This window comes from Paramormyrops kingsleyae, chromosome 25, assembly GCF_048594095.1.
Source record: "Paramormyrops kingsleyae isolate MSU_618 chromosome 25, PKINGS_0.4, whole genome shotgun sequence".
Classification (NCBI taxonomy): domain Eukaryota; kingdom Metazoa; phylum Chordata; class Actinopteri; order Osteoglossiformes; family Mormyridae; genus Paramormyrops; species Paramormyrops kingsleyae.
The window spans coordinates 32234352-32255961 of NC_132821.1; the positions used below are offsets into that span (position 1 = coordinate 32234352).

The 21610-nt window shown below is 46.9% G+C and overlaps 2 protein-coding genes across 2 annotated transcripts; both read left to right on the plus strand.

Annotated features, from left to right (window-relative positions):
• Positions 1–7388: 7388 nt before the first annotated feature.
• On the plus strand, positions 7389–21526 carry adamtsl7 (ADAMTS-like 7). Its single transcript, XM_023812494.2, is given in 13 exon segments — positions 7389–7613; positions 11243–11432; positions 11700–11875; positions 12100–12208; positions 13244–13447; positions 14853–14982; positions 15129–15207; positions 15209–15337; positions 15746–15919; positions 20045–20218; positions 20571–20750; positions 20842–20986; positions 21102–21526. Coding segments are annotated over 13 exon segments (1941 nt in total). The 5' UTR covers positions 7389–7502; the 3' UTR covers positions 21242–21526.
• LOC140583141 (uncharacterized) lies at positions 16009–20045 on the plus strand. Its single transcript, XM_072707780.1, has 3 exons — positions 16009–16014; positions 17225–17302; positions 17367–20045. The coding sequence occupies exons 1-3, from the start codon at positions 16009–16011 to the stop codon at positions 18288–18290; spliced, it is 1008 nt and encodes a 335-aa protein (XP_072563881.1). The 3' UTR covers positions 18291–20045.
• Positions 21527–21610: the final 84 nt, after the last annotated feature.

Sequence of the window (21610 nt, forward strand, 5' to 3'; positions counted from 1 at the left end):
GTGAAGGTGCTTAGGGTTGACTAAAGAATTCTTTAAGTTGGGTAATTGTCATTGTTTTTCAGCTGAAGTCATGTCATAGACGTGATTCATTGTCGTGTATTGTATTATAACATGGTGTGGTTATAACACACTTATTTACCAGGGTCGTGGTATTCAAGTATCATTTCACCAGTCCATACATGCTACACATGGAAAAAAGAAGGGGACAAGCGAGAAATATGATGCACAGATATAGAAAATAGTCACTACTATAAGGATTCATATACTGTGTGTTTTAAGGTAATATATACAGTGTAGTGTCTGTAGCAATGCGAATATCTGCATCTAAACAAAATCTAAAAATTAGCACAAGTCTTAGTTGTCTGGAAAAGGTGAGTCGCATGTCGATTAACATTTTGTCAATATGTTTGACTCCTGTGTTGCCCGAGCGATATTTGTAATTTGAATGTGTGTGTTATGGATAGTGAAACCACTAAATTGTCTTTGTTGTTGCCAAAATAATATGTTTGGCAGTAACTTCTTCAAAGCTTAATTGGGATCCCTTGTTCCTTTTTTGGTGATGGTTATGGCCATTCCAGGTGTTTTTCTGAGGCCTGCAAGTGTTTATTTCGAGAAATGACACCTGGCAGACCATAGTCTGCTACCGACAGTGATCACATCAAAGACCGTGAACAGCTGTCTGAGAGAGAAGGCAGTTACGATGCTTGTTTTGAGGGGGAGAGAAGGTGCAAATGAAAGTTAGGAAGAAGACCTCAAAATGTTGCTTTCGTGGGTCTTGACTGACATGCTTCTTTGGTAATGCTTTAATTCCTGTTGAATCAAAGTATCATATACTGTGTCACTAAATCGATGTTTTAAGGTTTTAAAGGTTCCTGAGAGTACCATGTGTGACCCACAGTCATTTGCGGTCCCTCACACACAGCATGATGTCACGTATAAGGTGTGTAAATTGTGGTTTCCCAGGCTGCTCGTCTGAAATTTCACCGAAGAGCACTTTTTGAAGGGGTGCACTGATCTACAAGCAGTGGGAATTGAGCGGTCATTTGTCAATGCTGTCGTCGCTCGCTAGCCTGCCTCGTTCACGGTTTTCGATTTATTTCCCCTTCTCTCTTCTCATCTGACAATAACACATTAAGCAAAGGGGTCACGACTTCATTGACAGTGAGGAAAACAGGTTATGTTGTAACAAACCCCTGAAAAACTACAATGACCTGCACACAATAGCAGAACCCTAGTCCTGTAATGTGAAATCCAGCATCACCATGCAGACTTGGCACAGATGCTATTGTAAGCCCTCTCTTACCGTTCACTAGTATTGCCTGAGAGCAGTTCAGGTCAAGAGCAGCAGTCTAGGTCTATAACAGCTCCAGAAACATAACGAAAAGCAGACCAATTCTTATCAAGATTTTTTTATTGCTATCATTTAAGACAACACTGGCAAGCAATCTCATAATAGTACAGATGATATCAATCTCATCTCCAGCATTTGCTATTTTTTATTTCTCTGATTGGAGCAAAATCCCCCCCCCCCCCCCCCCCCCCCATCTTTTATGTAATGGTACAATACCAGTCTATCACATCTCAAATTGAAATTTTGTCCACCATAAACTTTTCGTTTACCAAACATCACAAAAGTTTAGCGGTACTTTTTAAATTTTTGTTTAAGAAAATTGTGAAAGATACAACGTTGCAGTTTTCTTTTTACGCTATGGAAACTCGCATTACATGTGCTATGAGAGGACACTTGTAGATCAGCTGCATGTGTCTGCGAATGCAATCCTTGGGAGCGTACACTAAATATCTGTCAAAGAAAACAAAGTTTGAGACTGCCTGTGGGGGACAAGATGCTGTAATGCGTGACTGCTGAGCCGGGTCAGAGTTTTCATTTGGTTTGGACACGGGCTTCCCAAAAGGCAGCTGTACATATTGTCCTAACGGAGCTTCGAGCGAGGTTTGCGTAGACGAATGCCTCGTAGCTTTCCCTCTGTGTGTTGGCGAGCACCATGCTAGCTGTGAGCTCTTTTCCTAATCATTTTGAAGCCTATAAACCCTATAAACGTTAATGCATTTTATACCAACTGATATGTCTCTTCATGTATACTGTCACCCTGCTGCATTTGCAGTCTTTGCATTTCGATTTCCACTGAAAATCTCCTGTATTGCTCTCTGCCTCTGTTAGTATCCTCTATTTCTCTTAACAGCAGTTAAGGTATGATGACCTCAATGGCCAGACCCAATCTTGAGCAATGACTGATGAAGGGGTAGAAGATAGATGGGAGACGTCAGTCTCCCAGGCGTTGAACAGAATTTATTGTTATTTTAGATCATGTCAGAGACTGATGGATTACCAGAGCTGATCTCCTGTTGCCCAGATCCTGTCAAAATACAGACCAATGACTTCAGTGTACAAACACTGTATTTGGCTTCCCCGTCACTCGAGCAGTGCTTGGTGTATAAGGGGTAAACATGCCTGTAGCGTAAATAATCCAGAAATTACAAGCATGTTTGGACTAACACCCTGTGAAGAACAACACTAAAGGAATGGGATGTTCTGGGGCTACTAGCTGTGAGTTATCCTGAAAAGACCAGAAGGAGGACAGGCCTACCTGCCCCTCTCCGAAATCCCGGTGACACCCGACTGGAAAATATGATGCGTGCGAAATCTTCGACGATTGGCTGACTGAGTGTACCACGATTGCCTTGTTTAACTAGTTCAAAAGTTTGAAAGCCGTTGCAGTTCATGACCATGATGAGGCGCTCCGTTTTGCATCCATGACTTGGGTTGGGGTGTTGATGACATGCAACATTGGCAATCAACGGAGCTAATGTGTCTTATTTGTGATGGAATACAGCTTTTTTTTTTTTAAATATATATACATGAACTTCTTGTGCTTGCAATCTCTGGTGTTGCCCTTTCCCCCAAAGGGGCATCTATCCAGCGAAAGGCATGAATGAGGGCTTTGGTACAAGTTGAGTTGTATATTCATGTATCTGCCAGATCACACAGAAGTTTGTGAGACCATGGACTAAATGCTCCTTTTGGAGCCCATTGGAGAAGCAACACAGTCAGCTGCATGTAGACCTTGAAGTAGAGTTGTCTCTGCTCCGGGGTGTCAGCAGGACCCACCGGAGAGAGGTTGTTGGATCCAAGTGTTGGGGAGTGGTCCACACGAAGAAAGAGGCCTCGTGTAGCTCCCACTTTTCCACTCCAACCTTGGCTAACGTTCCAAAGCTTTCTGCTTATCCAGCTCGGCAGTGGGATTGGAAAACTGCACATCACTCCTCTCTCCATTCTCCTTGATTGTATATAACCTCACATGGGTAGCTGACTGTCCTTGATTGAGCCGTAACCATCCAAATGTGCTGTTAGTTCCAATGGAGTCTAAATCCACCTGGTCTCTTCATGGGGAAGTTGAGGAAGTTTGGCGGCTATTTCTGCATGCATGGGTTTAAATTAGTTACCTAGCAAGACCTCTGGAGGACCGTCAGCTCCATTGATTCCACCTTTGACCACAACAACCACAAATTTAATCTCCTGTCCTCACCTTCCAAGGGTTAAATAAGCATTTTCTGTTTTTAAGAGCCTTTACTCTCATTCAGTACTAAACTAGTGCAAAGCTCTGCTTTGGAGCTGTTTCTAATTTCCACTTAGAAATTAATTGAAAACAACTGAACTGTTTCAGCCTAATAGCCAACTGTCAAATGTAAGCAAAAGGTCGTTTTGAGCTCCTTCATACTGCCCTTGCGCTCTTGAATTGGGTTAGCATTAATCATTTTGTTGAATTATTCATTTAAATGTTTCCGGTCCGGTGAGACTGTAGTTCAGACTTTCCACATTATGTAGGTTAAAAATCATTCTGGATAAGATGTGAGAAATGTATTTGGATTTAGTGAATTGGCTCTTTCTAATAAAAAAGTGATGCCAAGGATTTGAAGTGGCAATGCATCATGGTACACAAACAGACTTGACGTCACTTCCTGTCTGTCTTTCTGCTCCTTGGAAATGGATTCTGGATGCAGGGAAAACAGGACGCTTGTGTGTGAAACGCTGTGAAGCGTTTTTGGTCATGTAAACGTGCTGTTGGCTTTTCAGTACAGATATCTCACTCACAGTGCTGTTTAACTTCTGGAAAGCCTCCTGGGTGGCTGGAGGTCTTTTCCTGAGCACCTGCAGGAGTAGTGCGACCTGTAATTTATTTGATAGAGGCCATAATATGTATGGTGATTAGCGTATGATATACTGAAAATCCATGTTCTCGAAATTTATAAATATTGCCATGGACAGCAGCGGTGTCTACCACCGCTCGAACCACACATTTCCGTGGGGCCTCCTAGGTTTGGGGGCCACATGTTGGCCACAAATCATATGCGGGGGGGGCAGTGGTCTTGAAGCTTTGAGTGAAGCCCCTGAAACGACAAACCCACCTCAACCCACACTACAGGTCATGAGAAATTTTGGTATTTGAGGGAGATTCATGGTCATTGGTGCTGACACGTCCTCATGAACGTGAGAAAATTATTTGTGGCTTTGGCCCTGTCAGTGGCCAGATGAGTGAAGGTTCTGTTTTCATCTATATTCATTTAGCAGATGCTTTTAGTCAAAAGCAACTCATGAGGGAGGAAAGCTTTGGGTCAGACGGCCAGCATCCAGCACCCCGGGATCAGTTGGGGTTAAGGGCCTGGCTCATTAGCCCAACAGTGTTATGATTATCCAGCTAGCCATGGGGTTTGAACCCACAACCTTCCAAACACGCACAGATCTATAATCTACTGAGCCACATACTGCCCCCTGTGGTTAATTTCCTGCAGTTGACTCCATTAGCAGCCACTATAGTGCCCATTTCCCCAGAGTGCTATAGTCTCTTTGGTAACCCCAAAGTTAATACGAGTCCTCAGATTGTACACTGATACCTTATTCTGGCACAGTGGCATATTAGGGAAGATTCTACAGGAATTTTCAGTCTGATGATCTATAACTTGGCTGTGATTTCAGGTGGTTATGTTGTTTTTCTGTGACTTATCCGCTTAAGATATTCACTACTTGCTGCTGAATGCTTTTAATTTGGCTCTGATTATTTCCGAAGTCCATCAGTCTTGGCGTTTGTCTTCATGGTTTTTCTCGCATGGTGGTTTTATGGCTTTTGCCAAGATGATCCAGTGCTGATGCGTCTACGCTAGCGGCCAAAATTGTGGAAGCGCTTCCAATCTTCAGAGACTGCAGAACTTAATTCATGATTGTTTATATATTATTTATGATGTTACAAATATACATTGGACGATTAAATACGTAACTGGAGCAACAGTTGAATAAAGTCTCGAAAATTTGAAAGTGCTTCCACAAGTCTGGCCACTATTGTAGCCAAGAAAGTGTGACTGCAGCCACTGGGACTATTTTGATGCTGTTTACAGGCATGATACAGGCATAATTTCTTTCTCCTGATTCTGCTAAAGAAAGGTCTGTCATGTCTCCCAGCACAACTGTCTAGACACCAGCGTTTACTAATGTTCCCTCCCTCTGGAATTTAGCACGGCTGTAACAGCTGGATGACATGTCCTTTGCAGCAGTATAACAATAAACATCCAGAATAATACCAAGAGCGATAAAACGGTTATTCATTGGAGGAAAGTGATTGATCTGGCTTTTCAGTCCGATGCGTTTTCAATCTGGCTCTTGCTCTGTCCTAAGAATAGCACAAATAACCACAGAGGAAGACTTGAGTATGTTGGTAGTTTGCCATGTATTAAAAGGCACAATAGAGTCTCAGTGCATCCAGGCCAAATTCAAGACTTTGAAATGGACCTTAGTTCTGTTCTTCAGTGCAAGATTATCCACCAACATTATGAAGAAAAGGTGTGCACTCCCTGTGCCTTTCTTTGCACATTTGCATATTTGACTAACTTGATTGTCTGGAAGACCCAGTAGGATAAGCGGGTTGGAAAATGGATGGATGGATGGGTGATTGTTTGGAATATCTGGGATCTCCGTTTCTTACCTGGGTGTTTTCCCAGAATGCATCTCCAATTCCAAGCGCAAATAGGTTTGTATTTCCTACACAAAACTTTCTGTAAATGTCTACTCTCATGTTTTAAATGCTGCAGACCCCATTATCCTCCATATTTCCCACTATTCTCAAAAATAGCTACTCCACATTATCCTCAAAAATGGGCAATTATCCAAAACGAAAACATCTGCAGAAACAAAGTTTAAAAAAAAAAAAATCTCATTCCATTAGTGTTTTTCATAACTCTTGTATCCAGTTGATGCTTGTGTGGTTTTCAGCTAATGCATTGTGGTTTGATTCTGATTCCCTTGCCAACCTGGCATTGATGTATTGATTGTGAGGGTAGGAGGATAATCTCCTGTTTCTTTCCGTCGCTAATTAAAGGACTTTGGAATGCTGTGGTATATGGAGAAATCAGGCAAGACTACAGATGTCCCTTGGAGAACAGTAAGTGTCCCGGTCCACAGAACTCAGCAGAGCAGGTGGCAGTGTGCATGTGACACACAACAGGCCTGTAATAATAATTGGTACCACCTGGACTCCCTGGGACCTGTAGTTTGCCACACCTCCCCAAACCTCCAGTTACTTAAGGGGCGTTGCCTCTACAGATGTTTCCAGGTGTGTTTGAGTGGGGGGTGCTGGGTGGTTGACAGGGCTGGGAACCTCTCCTCTGTTCATATACAGCCCTCAAGCACCTTGGAGTTTACAGAGACCTATAATTTAACAGCATAGATACTCTCTGCCCACCTTCCTGCCTTAGAGGTTAATCGCTGCTGACTCTTTTTGATGAAACTGGGAATATTCCGTTTGAGGCTGGTTATTTGTGGACTCAGTGACTGTAACTGGGTCTCAGCTCTGGGCAGGTACTTAGGTGGATGACGATTTGGGTGCGGAAGCTCTGGGGCGATGGGGGCACCTGTGTGTCTGGCCCCTTCCTCTCCCTCCGTCCCTCCTCCTCCTCCTCCTGCACGCAGGAGACTACGGAGAGAGATGGAACAAGCGCAGATCTCGGGAGCAGGACGCTGTAAGTGGCATTGCTTTCCATTTTGTTTGCGGTAGATTGAGCAATCATTTTTAAGTACTTTCGGGAACAGTGTAACAATTTTCTCTGCCAAGTGTAGGGGGGGGAATGGGAATTTTTACACTAATAAAAGAAAAATTATACAGGCAGGGGACGAGGGGGGGGGGGGGGCGGACAAGAGGGATTAAAACAAAAAGACTGTGTAGAGGGGAGAGAGAGGGGGGGTTTGTGTACATGCATGTGTGAGACGGAGCAGAGAGGATCTGTGCGAGACCCAGGTCAGGGCTGTAGGAATGGGGGTGCATGTGGGGTGGGGGGGGGGAGAAGGAGGTGGTTATCAGACTCATGAATAAGCAGGGGGGCGGGGCACTACAGAAACGCTTCCAACATTGCTGGATGAAAACATCTCCAGACCTGAGTGGAGGGCTGTTCTTCTGCAGAAGGACAGACGGCACGACGCCCTTCTCTGGTCTCCCACGATGGCTCCCCAGCAGCCGTGGTACCTTTGGCTGGTCCTGCTTCTCAGCGTGTCCAGCCCGACCCCTTCAGCCCTGCCACACAAGCCCGAAGGACGAAGCCCCCCCGGAGAGGTAGGCTCGGCGAGTTTGCGGGGGTCACCGCTGTCGTGCGCAAGCGGCCACAGGTGGCAGCCTGTCTTCTCCTCAGGGAATGGGACAGGGCATTCTCGCTCAACGTCATCGTCTTCTGAAGTTCTTCCAGCCAGGATTGGAGAAAAAATGGTTAGAGGATTGGTTAGATTTGAAAGTAATTTCATCGAAGTTCTTCTGTTCTTATAGGCTCGGGTTAGAGTGTTTGAACTGCATGGTTAGATAGATAAAGGATTTATTTTTGGTGGTTCATCAATAGGTGGGTGGGGTGCAAATTGGAGACGGGTGTTAGATGAACAAGACCTGAGGCTATAGCGTTTTGACACTCTTGGCATTTGCAAGTTCGTTCTGGGATGTTCTATGACCATGCTCTTTTTTTTTCCATAGTAAATGATTCAGGCTTTGAATTTCATGGTGAGCTTTTAAGGCTAATAATGCAGAGCAAGCAGGAGAAACGCGAGGAAGAGGTGAAGAAAATCCTACCGTGTTTCTGTTTATTAAGGGAAATTGCTGTTACCGTTCTAAAGCCCGTTAATACCGCTGAGGAGAATGAAGAGTGATGTAGAGGCAGCAGAGGAGCCTGGCGATCCTTTGGTGAGCTGCAGGGATTTAAGGGGGCTTAGCTGAAATATAAGGTGAATTTTGCGCGGGGAATCTTCTCTCCCCGGCATTCTGAGGGATCAGGCTTTTATGACCGCGCAGTGTAAATGGGGCGCGCACGCCCTGCACGGGGATACACTTACTATATGTGCACATTTTAACGTTTGCATTGTGTGTGACGCGTGATGTGTAGCAAACTCTTTGTGAACGTCAGCTTGTACTTCGGGGTTTTTATTGGGCGTTTTTCTGCGCTTAATTCCGGCATCTTCCGCGTCCCGTACGATGGGTTTTTTTCCCCAGACAAACGCTTAATTATCTGTGACCGAATTGCTGATTTAACAAACTCTGCAATTCGAATCAAGTTCAACTGTCGTCCCCCCCCCCTTCCCTCCCTATATATTTCTTTGACACTTTTTCCACTATTACTTTGCCTGAAACGCACTCAGTTTGACAAAGTTTCACAGATTATAAAGCAGTATTCCCCGGGTTACTCTGAACGCAATTTAAATTGTGCATTTTATTCAATCTCTTCCATAATCAGAGCCAATTAATTAAGCCCCAGGCTGGAATAAAAGACAGCATGCAGCAAAGTGAGGGATTAGCGGGGAGCTGTTTTGAAGCGCCGGAGTGGCGGGTTCTCGATGCTTCGGGCGCCCGGGGACTGAAACGCTGCCAGTCAGGTATGTAGTAAGGATGTGCGGATCGATACCGAAGTATCGATTCTTTCGATCTGAATGTTTGGAGAGTCGATCCTAACGTTAAAGTGTGATTTTTTTTCCTACTTGGTTATTTGAACGATTATCTTAATTGTCATAGGGAGCAGGACATGAAATATGAACTGAGTGCCGCCCATAAGGGAGGAGAAAGGGGAAGCGGCCTATACAGTAGTGACCAGGCAATTGGAAGGATCGATCCGCCGGGACACCACGCCGTGCGGGTGTTGGCGATGGGAGACAGTGGGGTTAACCGTAAAATGACATGAAGGGCAACGTAAATGTCAAAGTTTAAGAATTTTTGTCGTGTGTTCAAAGTGTAACAAATTCTTCCTTGGATCCCCCATAGTGCCAAAATAGAAGACACAGCAAATGATGGTAAATGAATAACAGTCGGTTTAAAAATGGAATTGGGCTGTTATGCTTTCCCTAGTGGTTCTCAGCGAAAGTAGACAACAGTGACCCAATTGTTTCCTTGTTTTATTAAAATGTGCTTCTCTGCACATACTGCGACTTGGGGCTGAACACAGGTTGTGAGTCATAAGTTCAAATTTCGCTGCCGTTGCTTTGGTAAGCCGGGGTTGTGTGAGGCATCTGGCCAATAAATAGTTAGACATTTACTGGTCACCGCGGTTTCTTCCCCCCCACTGGTACGGCGCTTCCTTTTACTGTCAGAGATGAGCGTCTCGTCGCCACAGAGGAAAGTGGGTGGACTTGGTTTACCGTGGGCAGACAGTCTGCCTCTGATCAAATCCCTTTTTGTGAGGCGTTTATTTTGGTTTCAAATCCCACCTTCACCCTGTATGAATGGCATTTAGGGGCAGTGTGTGGCTTAGACTCTGTCTATGACCAGAAGGTTGCTGGTTCAAATCCCATGGTCTGCAGAGTCAGTTCACCATTGTGCCCTTAAGCAAGGTTCTTACCCCCCCAGGTACTCCACACACTGCCTGACCCTGCGTTCTCAATTGTGTTTAGAATTTAGTGATCAGTGTTGACACACCACAGTGCACAACAACGAAATGTGTCCTCTGCATTTAACCCATGTGTGACATCGTGACATAGCAGGGGGCAGCTAATTCAGCGCCCGGGGAGCAGTGCTTGGGGGCGGTACCTTACTCAGGGTTCTCAGTGGTGCCTTGCTGGTTGGGGATTCGAACCTGCAATCTTTCAGTTACAAGTGTGCTTCCCTAACTATTAAGCCACCACTTGTTGTTTTGTATAAAAACACATGATAACTAATATGTGTAAATGAGTTTGCATGTTCTCCAGACGCTTCCATTATTTCCCACAGTCCTAAGACATGCAGTTAGATAAATCGTATCACTAAATTTCCAGTAGTGTGTGATTTTTGTTTTTTCCCTAACAATAGACTGGCTTCCCATCTGGGCGGTCCACTAATCCAGGGTCTATGCTGCTTCAGACCCTGCACTTGATAAGTGGTCGATCGATAGATGGAAATGTACTTAACTACTAAATTTCTTTTTTTATGCAGCTACATTTTATATAAAAACTCAAATCAAGAGGCAGACCCATTTGTAAAAGCTGCAGTGTGTATTTCAAAGATAAGAAGTATAAGTCTACAGTACATTTACTGCAAGCTCACAGTCCATCTCATTCCCACACTGGAGGGCAAATTATCCGAGGAAAAACAAGAGCACACAAAAGACTGCTGGGACGGGAATTTTATATGCACAGCGATTTTGTTCTGAATAGACGACAGCCCTCCGGATATTACCATAAAGCACAATATATTTCCCAGCTTAGAAATAAATGTTGCCAATTCATTTGTATTAAAACATTCCCGTAGAACAGGGTACAGTATGTCTGGTCTGCATGAGTGATGATTCTGTTTAACAAGAAACGTACTAAAATATTAAAATTAATGTAAATAACTGTAATGTCACAGAATGCAACTATAGGTATTTCTTCTGATTTTTTCCACTCGCTCTTTAGCGCCCCCTACCCAGATGCTGCCCTATAGGGTGGTCTGGCCCTGGCTTCCTGTGCCAGTTGGGGGGTAGGAGTCAGGGTGAGGGGTCTCATGCGCACTCCGGCCATTTGCTCTAACTGATCTCTCAGTGTCAGCCCTGATACCACATCCAGGTATATTTGCTAGATCTGTTGAAAGGTAAAAACAAGAAATGCTAATGAAAAGTTAGCGTGTTTTGCCAAAACCGCAATAAATGCATGTTTTTAAAATCACAACAAACCTAAAGGTTTAACCGGCATGTTAATCAGCTTCTCCCTGTAATTTGAGTAGTAGTGTGATGCTGTGTCGTCTCGCTCTTCTCCCGTTAGGACCGGCGCTGTGAGGGGCACCGAACAGACGTCTGTGGAGTGTGTGCGGGTAACGGCTCGTCCTGCACGTTCGTCAGCGGCACGTTTTCCCGCTCCTTCCTCTCCGTCGGCTACCACAAGTTCCTGGAGATTCCAGCCGGTGCCCAGCGCATTAAGGTGGAGGAGACCCCCAAGAGCAGGAACTACCTGGGTAAGTCATCTTCTCACCTGCTCTCCAGGTCCTCCTCACTTCCGAATACCTTTTGCCTCTTAGTAATGAAAAGCCTTCTAGTTTAATTAGGAATTCAGCCTAACGCTACAAAAATAACCTGTTATTTATATAATATGAAATGTTTGCAAGTGCAGCCTTTTCTAATTTAGAGGCAAACCTCTGGCTCCATGAAATATAAATGATGTCCTTGCTGGGACCTGGTTTATGAGCCTTAATAAAATACCACTGATTTCCTGTTTACTTCAGCCATACGCACCAGCACGGGTGACTCGGTGATTAACGGGAAGTGGGCCATCGACAGACCGGGCGTGTTCCTCGCCGCCGGGACCCAGCTGGCGTACCGCCGACCCAACGAGATACGCAGCAAACTGGGAGAGCTGATTACAGCACCGGGACCCATTTCCGAAGACCTGCATGTATTTGTGAGCGCATTTATTCATTTGGTCATTGGTGTTTATGTGTGTGTGTGTGTGTGTGTGTGTGTGTGTGTGTGTGTGTGTGTGTGTGTCTCACGCCTACCTTGGGGTCAAATTGACCACAAAGGTACATATCAAGTGACTTTTCTCATAGTAACATAATTACTGTAGGAGTGTGTAAGATATGAGTATCACCAAGGAAAAACTGACACTCTGTTCTGTCACACCAGATAATCTACCAGCAGCCAAACCCCAGCGTTCATTATGAGTATGTTCTCCCAGGAGAAGATGATGTCCTCAGCCCACAGGAGGTCCCACACTCTGACAACCTGCCTGTCGGTGTGTTTAGCTTTCATGTGTTTTTTTTCTTTTCTTTTTTTTCATTCAAACCAGGAAATCAGCCAAACCTTTTTGGCTAATAGGAGCTTTATATTATAGCTGTTATACTGAATTAATTCCAGTTCAGTGTGCCCTGTGCATTCTGAGAGTAGGCTCCTGGTTTGGCACAGTCCTACACTGGACAAGCACTTATGGATGGATGGATGAATGGATGGATGAATGGATCCACTGGACAAGCACTTATGGGTGGGTGGGTGGTTGGATGGATGGATGGATAGATGGATCTTTTTTTTTTTAAAATACACTGGAAACAAAAAGTATTTTCAAATGTTATCGCTTTCAGAAATTTGCTTTTTCAAATGAGTAAATTATGGTTTCTTTATTTTCTGAAAATGTATACATAATTACCAGATAAACTTGTTCGTAGGCATGTTTCATTCGCTTTCATTTAAAAGCCAGACGGATGAAGTGCAGGAAGTGATCATCTCGGCGGATCAGCACGCAGCCTTGGTGGTGCTTGATTCAGATCCCAAACCTCCCACATTTCACTGGAGCTTGTGTTCCCTGGAAGGCCAGCTTCCCGGCCTGAAACACGGCACGCTTCCGTGACCTTGCCCCTTCTTGTGCTATATGTAACACATGTATTTAGCAGGGCAGATATGTGAGCGTATGTGAAATCTACAGTGAGTAAAGAGCAGCCCTGTGACTCCCAAGGCTACACCTCCATGTGGGAACATCTCACCACATATAGACAAGGTCATTTTCAGTGCTATTGAAGAAATTTTGCCGTGGGGTGGAATGTCAGATGATATACATATGTTCTGGAATGTTCTTGCATGTTCCCTGTAGAAAAGGCCTTCAGTCCTGTAGGGTGGTCACAGATCTGTGATCAACCGTCATTTTACACCGTGGAACTCACTAGACAGTCAAAAGAAGTTTGAATTTAAATGTCTCTTGGTGAAACTATACATAAAAATAACCATGAAGTCATTATCGCTGTGTCTGTCATTGGACTCTCTCTTCCTCCCCCATCAGAGCCTCCAGGCTTGAACCCAGTGGACGAGCAAAGCTTCGTTCCTCCCGACACCAATGAGAAAGAGATCCACCCCAATCAGGTTCCCTCAGAAGCCGTCTCTCCTACCGGCGACGGCAGTGACGGCCAGCTCCACCCCGACCCGCTCCCCCCATATGGATGGAGACCCATCGGGACCACAACTTGCAGCGCCACCTGTGGGACGGGTAAGACTTTGCCCCAAAGACGTGGAAGCAGTCCTGAGCCCTGGGCGTCCTGTTTCCCCACGCATGCTATAGTGCGCTATATTCATGGCTACCGCCACATCAAAGTTACAGCTACATTAGTGTCAGTCATCATTTTGTGATACTTTTTATGATGCTTCCCCTTTGGGCTGTAACAGCGGAAACAGCCCCCCCCCCCCCGCAGCACGACAGTGTGGCCCCCGCCCCCGCAAAGTCTTCACCCACATGGGCCACCCTCTCGTGCTGACGGGTGTTTCCACGGAAACTTGTCGACTGAAACCCCTCATTTTAAAAAGTGGCGTCACGTCTCACCCAGCGAATCCCCTTCTTATAAAAAGAAGTTTTGGCTTCGAGCCATTTTATGCTTCAGGTTTATAGATTATATGTAAAGTCTATGCATTGTATTACCAAGTGAGCCAACTTGGCGCTCATCATGTTGTGTTTTGTGGCAAAGAGGATGATTCATGTATTAGTGAATAAGGAGCAACAGCTCATCTTTTCTGACTTGTCAGGCATCTGCTAGTGCGTTACCTGATCTGAGAACAGATGCGTGACCTGTAAGGTGTTAAACCACAAGTTGGTTGTGCCACCTGACACTTCAGTCATCGTCAGACAGCAGTTAGTTTATATAATCTGCAATGTGCTTCTCTGCAAGGCGCTATGCCGTCAGTAACATATGAACAGGGTAAGCGGTTTATACGTGTATAATTTAATCGTCTGCCAGGCGCTGTGAAAGCTCAGTGACACTCACAGTTGGAAACTACTAAGTCTCCGAAAATCCAGCCTGAATTCCAGGGCCGAAATCCAAAACCACTTTTACTCTGACATAGTTATTTGTAAGATGAGTTAGTAGCTGATTCATCTCTTACACATGAATTCAGGACGACTGAATCACTAGAGCGGCTGTTGGGAGGCCGCGTCGCGTGGATGGCGCCTTCCCGACCAGCAGGAGGCGCTGCTGCCGCTGCATGCGGACGGTCGTGCTCCTTTAGACGTTGTGCTGCGCTGGAGCAGCTGCGGCCCCCCTGTGGTGCCGCTGGACGCCGCCATGCCGCAGGCTCACCGTGAATCTCCAGTTGTTGCCCCGATGGAGATATAAGATTTTCAGAAGCTCGGAGAGCAAAGCAAGCAGAGTAACACAAGCTGCACTGTGGCTACGCTGGAAGTCAATGATGGGGATTAAAGCGGCATTAAAACTGCAAGCGGGAAAAGGGAAATGTTCCTGGTAGTGGGGGAGGAACTGGAGGTTTATTCCCATTTATAATATAATACAGTATTGTGATTGGTTCATGGTTGCCCAGCCTTGGCGTGGGCCAAGCTCCTGATTGGCTGAGCCGAGCTGGGCCTTCAAAGCACCGTGGTCTCTCTGTCTCCCTCACCCCATCAGGCCGCCGGCAGGTCGTATTCGGCTGTGTGGAGCAGCCGACCCAAACGGCGGTTCCGGCGGACTTCTGCGAGAGCGCCCAGGATCCCGCGTCCCAGGAGGAAGAGTGTAACCTGCAGCCCTGCCCCACCTTGTGAGTGACTCCATCTAGACGAACGTTGTTTGTCGTTTCGCTGCTTCAGGGGCACGTTTTCTTTAAGCCGTAAGCACGTTGTTGTAGCTGTGATGTGCATCTGTGACACATGCATCTCTGCCCCCCCACCCCCCACCCCCGGGCAGCTGGGACGTGGGCGAGTGGTCCGAGTGCAGCAAGACGTGCGGCCCCGGGCTGCAGCACCGGCAGGTTCTGTGTCGCGAGCCGCTTTGGGAACCTGAGTGCCGCCTCCGTAGCCCCGCGGCACTGCGGCCACCTGGACCAGCCCGAGACCGTCGTCTCCTGCCAGCTGAAGATCTGCAGTGAGTGGCAAGTCCGCTCTGAGTGGACTTCGGTTTGTATTCGCCAGGGAACCTCAGACACACGCCCCCCCCCCACATCATCCTTGCTGTCTGTCCCTGCTGGTCCCTCCCCATCCGGCCAGCTTCTGTCAAGCGGGATCCAGCTGAAGCTTCACAAATCACGTGTCCCCAGTTTACATGTGTGCTGTGCCTGTCTGAAGCACCTGCCGTCATGAAGTTTTTTATAGCCTGATAGCTAGAAATTCTGGGCCCCCTGACAGAACGTTGACTTGGAGCCCCCCCCCCCCACATCCAATTTTACATATTCAAGAGCCCCTGGAAATTGCTGGACCCCCTGAATCTGCCAGTGTTTCCATACCCTTAGTATACCCCATGCGCGTATTACATTTGTTTGCTGTTTTGTTTCACTGCACTGGCTCCTCCCCCCCCCCCCCTTCCAGTGCTCGGTGCCATGCGGGGTCGGCCAGCGCACCCGGGACGTCCGCTGCGTGGACAACCTGGGGGACGTGGTGGTGGACGAGGAGTGTAACATGAACCTGCGGCCCGATGACGTGCAGAACTGCGACACGGGTCCCTGCACCCGCAGCTGGTTCTTCAGCCCCTGGAGCGAGAGGGTGAGGCGGGGGCCGTCTGCCGGCCCGGTGCGCTGAGCTCTGCCAGACGGCACACGGCTTCCTGCGTGGGGATGTGGCAGGATGCCGAAATGCCAGTAGGCTGGAGCTGCCGGTGACGCTGTGCAGCTTCACAGATCCTTAAGAAGTGGAGCTCGAAGGGACCTGGATCCTTTGATGGGCAGCTACTCGCTCCAATTAAATGTATGTAATTAGGGCGACAGATAATCCATGTCAGGGAGACACTTTGAGCTACTTCAGGTTTTACAAACTACTTTCAAATTGAAAGGCTCCTGTGCTCGGATAAATAGTTCAGCTCTTCTTGTGCTTTGACTGGTTTGTTTCCTTGACTGAAAGGCTCATCCAGCTGTTTCACATTAGCATTAGTGACACATGCATGATTATAGGAGACTGACCAATCAGCACACAGCAAGAGCTCAGTGCTCAAGTGAAATTCAGGTCATTTTGATTGAAATTGTAATTTACAAATCATGTCCTAGCTCAGAGTGTCCTCCCCGACATGGAGTATCTGGTCACCCTAATGTGGTAGTACAATGGGATTACACTATTAGATAGTGAGAATATACTGTAGTTCCATGAGTGCAGTTGGCAGCCCGTTAAGCGCAGGAGGAGGGGCATGGAACCGTCGTCATGGTTTCCATAAGCGCTGAGAATCTTGGTACATGTGGGCTGACTGCTTAGTACGGTCTGCTGTCTGTAATAGCCGGGAAGCTTAAACTCAGAGTTCCAGAGTAGATTTATCAGGAACACTGTGGGGAGACACGCAACTAAAATCTAGGTTTTATGGTCCGATGGCAAAGTGAACTGGAACGATCTTTTGAAACCAGACGTTCACCAGTGTATTTAGATATAAGAACTGAGGGGGGCACTGTAATCCAAAGAAAGTGGTTGGCTGTAGTATAGTGGTCGTTTTGACAAGCGTCTACATTTTAGGAGCGAATAAAATGCTCGATATTGTGGCCACAGTGTTAATAGGCACCAGAAGCTGGAATCAGGCTGGAATGTTGATGGACGCAATTATGTCGTAAAGCTCAGATAGACCCAGGGTGGGATTGTGCTGCATATAAACATTTCATAGCTTAGAGAATTTATTCATGAAGGACAAATTCTACTGGGCTGGGTAGTTGAAGGATAAACTCCCTAAGGGCTAAATCCCAGGAATTAAATTTATCCGTGTTTTATGTAGCGACATCAGAGGAAATCAGCTTAGGTGATACAGGTGTGTTGGCTGGTATCTGCCCAGTATGGACCCTCTGAAATGATTTTACTAGTCTAAAATAAATACAGGAAGAAGGTCCTGGGCTGTGCAGTAAATACAGGAAGAAGGTCCTGGGCTGTGCAGTAAATACAGGAAGAAGGTCCTGTGTCCTGGGCTGTGCAGTAAATACAGGAAGAAGGTCCTGGGCTGTGCAGTAAATACAGGAAGAAGGTCCTGGGCTGTGCAGTAAATACAGGAAGAAGGTCCTGTGTCCTGGGCTGTGCAGTAAATACAGGAAGAAGGTCCTGTGTCCTGGGCTATGCAGTAAATACAGGAAGAAGGTCCTGTGTCCTGGGCTGTGCAGTAAATACAGGAAGAAGGTCCTGTGTCCTGGGCTGTAGAGTAAATACAGGAAGAAGGTCTTGTGTCCTGGGCTGTGCAGTAAATACAGGAAGATGGTCCTGTGTCCTGGGCTGTGCAGTAAATACAGGAAGAAGGTCCTGTGTCCTGGGCTGTAGAGTAAATACAGGAAGAAGGTCCTGTGTCCTGGGCTGTGCAGTAAATACAGGAAGAAGGTCCTGTGTCCTGGGCTGTGCAGTAAATACAGGAAGCAGGTCCTGTGTCCTGGGCTGTGCAGTAAATACAGGAAGAAGGTCCTGTGTCCTGGGCTGTAGAGTAAATACAGGAAGAAGGTCCTGTGTCCTGGCCTGTGCAGTAAATACAGGAAGAAGGTCCTGTGTCCTGGCCTGTGCAGTAAATACAGGAAGAAGGTCCTGTGTCCTGGGCTGTGCAGTAAATACAGGAAGAAGGTCCTGTGTCCTGGGCTGTGCAGTAAATACAGGAAGATGGTCCTGTGTCCTGGGCTGTGCAGTAAATACAGGAAGAAGGTCCTGTGTCCTGGGCTGTGCAGTAAATACAGGAAGAAGGTCCTGTGTCCTGGGCTGTGCAGTAAATACAGGAAGAAGGTCCTGTGTCCTGGGCTGTGCAGTAAATACAGGAAGAAGGTCCTGTGTCCTGGGCTGTAGAGTAAATACAGGAAGAAGGTCCTGTGTCCTGGGCTGTGCAGTAAATACAGGAAGATGGTCCTGTGTTCTGGGATGTTGCATATTTCTGTGCAGCCCTCTGTTTTTTGATGGGCTTCAGGCCTCCCTGTGACCTGGAGCAGGATAAGCGGTTAGAAGATAGATGGATAGATGGATAGATGGATGGATGGATGGATGGAGTTCTACTGACCTGAGCACAGAAATGATGGTAAAACAGAATTAAGCATAACAGGCAGGTCCACAGTCAGATCTGGGCCAATGTGGTGATTTGGTACGAGCCTGGGGCTGATGCCCCGAATGAGTCCGAATGAGCCCTGGATGATTTGCTTAGCCTAGCTGTTCTGAGAACCATGATCTCAGTTTGAGAACCTTTGGCCATATTAGGCTAAACCCCCAATGTCAAGAGAGCCAGCAGTGTTTAATCACACCCTGCTTGTTTTCTTCAAATATGGCTAGCAGCTGTGTGTCCTTCAACATACACCCCCCTAGGGGGCAGTGTTGTCATTCTCCTGCTCCCTGATGATGATAACTCCTCCCTTGTCCCAAACCCACTGACGCACAGAGTTCATGTTGTTAATTATTCTAATAATTTACGATAGTCGAACATAAAGGCAATTCAGTTAATCGGCAGATATATTGTCTGTTTTGCAGATTCTGTATTGGCTGTTTTTCACATCTATGAATACAAATTGCTTTGATTTTAGTATCTTAGATTTTCAGTATTACACTAAACTGGGAAATAGGGGTTGGAACAGACAGAGAATGTGCAGAAAATGCAAAGAAAATGACAGGAATTGCTGGGGCGGGGGACACTTGGCAGAGGAGAGGGGGCTCACTGTGATGAAAGCCGTAGGGGGCATGGGAGGAGTGAGGGAGTCTTTAGTGACTTCCTGGGAATGGGTGGAGCCACTATCCTTCAGCTTTGAGGAAACGTATCTGGAAGGTGTTGGTACCTCACAGATGGACTTTAAAGCAGCTGATGGAAAATCTGTTTAAAAGACTGCTGGGACCAGGTCATCCATGTAAGGTGTCTTATTGGGCAGTGTTTCCCAACCCGGTCCTCGGGGATCCCCAGACAGTGCCTGTCTTTGCTCCTTCCCAGCTCCCTGCCAGACAGTCCACATATGTTCCAAAAATGTGGACCGTCTGACTGTCCCGGAACACCGAACTGGGAAGTCCTCCTTTTAACTCCTTTAGACGGAGTTAACATTTTACTCTTTAACAGAGGTTTTCAGTGAAGTCAAGCCAGAGGCTTATTTTTAGACTTTTTATCAAAAGCTAATCTTAAGCATCTTATTTACATTGTTTTGTTTGAAACGTTTTATACTAATTTATTAAGTTTTTGCCTATTCGATCTTCTGTTTTAGTATTGCCATGAATATAGTATAGAAGCAAACTGGTTTATATCAGATCAGCTGATTTTATAGTAGCTTGTTAGTCACCTAGTTTTCACATTCTTTGAAATCACTAGCTGATAAGAATGAGCCAGACGGGCTGAATGGTTGATCCTCATTCTTAGGGCCCTAAGTGCAAATGATGCTGTATCCGTGCACCTTCTGTTACGTTTGTTATTGGCTGAGTGACATTCTGCCTGATGCTCGATATTATCGCTGTAAGGCAAAGCATATATGATGGAGAGAGATGTTATGTTCTCTAAATAAAGGGGTGGGCAACTCTGTTTTTAATTATGCTTTACATTATCATCTTGCTCTTAATTAATTTCCCCTGGTGTTTCAGGGACTATTTTATACAGATTCTAGGACACTTAGGGTGGGAGTCGTCAGCTGCTGGTCTTGAGGATGTAGATGGGTTTGGTGGATGGGGGCTGCCTGCTGACCGCCATCTTTGTTTTTGGGGCGGGGCCAGTGCTCAACGGAGTGTGGCGAGGGCAGCCGAAGTCGCTCGGTGGTGTGCCTGACCAATCACATCAGCAGCCTGCCCCTGGATAGCTGCGGGGACGAGAGGCCGGAGGAGCGCACCTCCTGCCATATGGGGCCGTGTCAGAATAAGCCGGAGTGGTACACCGGACCCTGGGGGCAGGTGAGTGCGGCGCCCTCCAGTGGCGGGAGGGGAATCGTGTGTCCTGGAGGCACATTGGGCAGTAGGGTGACCTCACACCTCCATGTGGTTTTGGCCAATTAGAATCCCTACACCACCCCTATCATGTCAGTGTCCTGCAACAGCCAGGCGTCCCAGCCAGGCTCACGGGAACTCCCTATTGGATAAGCCATTCTGGGAAATGGATGGGTGACTGCTGATTGGATGATTGCTTCTCCATCCTCAAAATTTTTTATCAGCTACTTGCTTCTACTGCTGCCAGCGTTTCACCGGCTGATGTGATCCTGCCGTAGCCGGGATTCCTGGCTCCTGAACTCGTGCCGTTTGTCACCAGTGCTCTGCTGAATGTGGTGACGGGATGCAGAGCCGTCACGTGGTCTGCCTGTTGCACGGCGACAGCGGCCTCGAGGTCACCGCCTCCTCCAACTGCAGCCATCTTCCTCGCCCCCCCGCCAGCCAGCCCTGCCGGCTCAAAAAGTGCGGCCCGGCGTGGTACGTCACCGAGTGGAGTGCGGTACGTACCCCTGCCCCCTCCGCGCCACCCCACCTCTCCCTGCCACCCATAAGTCACAGCAGGGACGATGCCAGCCAATCCCTATTTGCAGTGCTCCCGCTCCTGTGAGGGGGGCTACCGCGTGCGGGAGGTCCGTTGCCTTGGCGACGACATGAATCCAAGCGAGGGGTGCGACCCCTCCATCGTGCCGGAGGACCGGGAACCATGCAACGAGCAGCCCTGCACCCCCGAGATCGGTATGGCTCCCTGTTAATGCGCTGCAGTTATCCGTTTACTTTTAGCGTTACCTGATAAATGGGCGGGGCTATCAACACTCCAGCTAACAGTCCTCCCTTGCCCCCTCCATCACAGACATGAACTGCCAGGATCTGTACTACAACTGCAACGTGGTGGTGCAAGCCCGCTTGTGCGTGTACGCCTACTACCGCACGGCCTGCTGCGCGTCCTGCCGGCGCCTCCGACTCCGCGAGTCCCGGAGAACGGGGAGGTGATCCCGCCCACACTGCTGCCACCAGCCAATCAGAAGTCGGAGAGTGTCACTCCAAGGCAGACTGTTTTTCTACAGCGATCACGTTTGATCACAGCGATAAGTATGACCCTGAACATTATTTTCCTCCAGAGATTTTTAAATTTCCTTTTTCTCAACCCAGAGTGACATTTAACTGTCAGTAATTATGCTTTTGAGACATTGTTTAATGCACATACTTGGTTATGCTTATTTAACATGGAACCATGAAAATTTTAAACATTAAAAATATTAACATTGCCAAACCAAATTATAACCTTTGAGTGAAAGGTTCTATGTAAACTAATATTTATATTAAAAAAACGAAGATGTTTAATTGAAAAACAAAGGCGCA

Bases quoted from the DNA above. Each gene is read 5' to 3' on its own strand.
- LOC140583141 (XM_072707780.1), top strand. The intron at 17,303-17,366 runs GTCCTGGGCTGT...TACAGGAAGAAG, and splicing joins ATACAGGAAGAAGGTCCTGT to GTCCTGGGCTGTGCAGTAAA.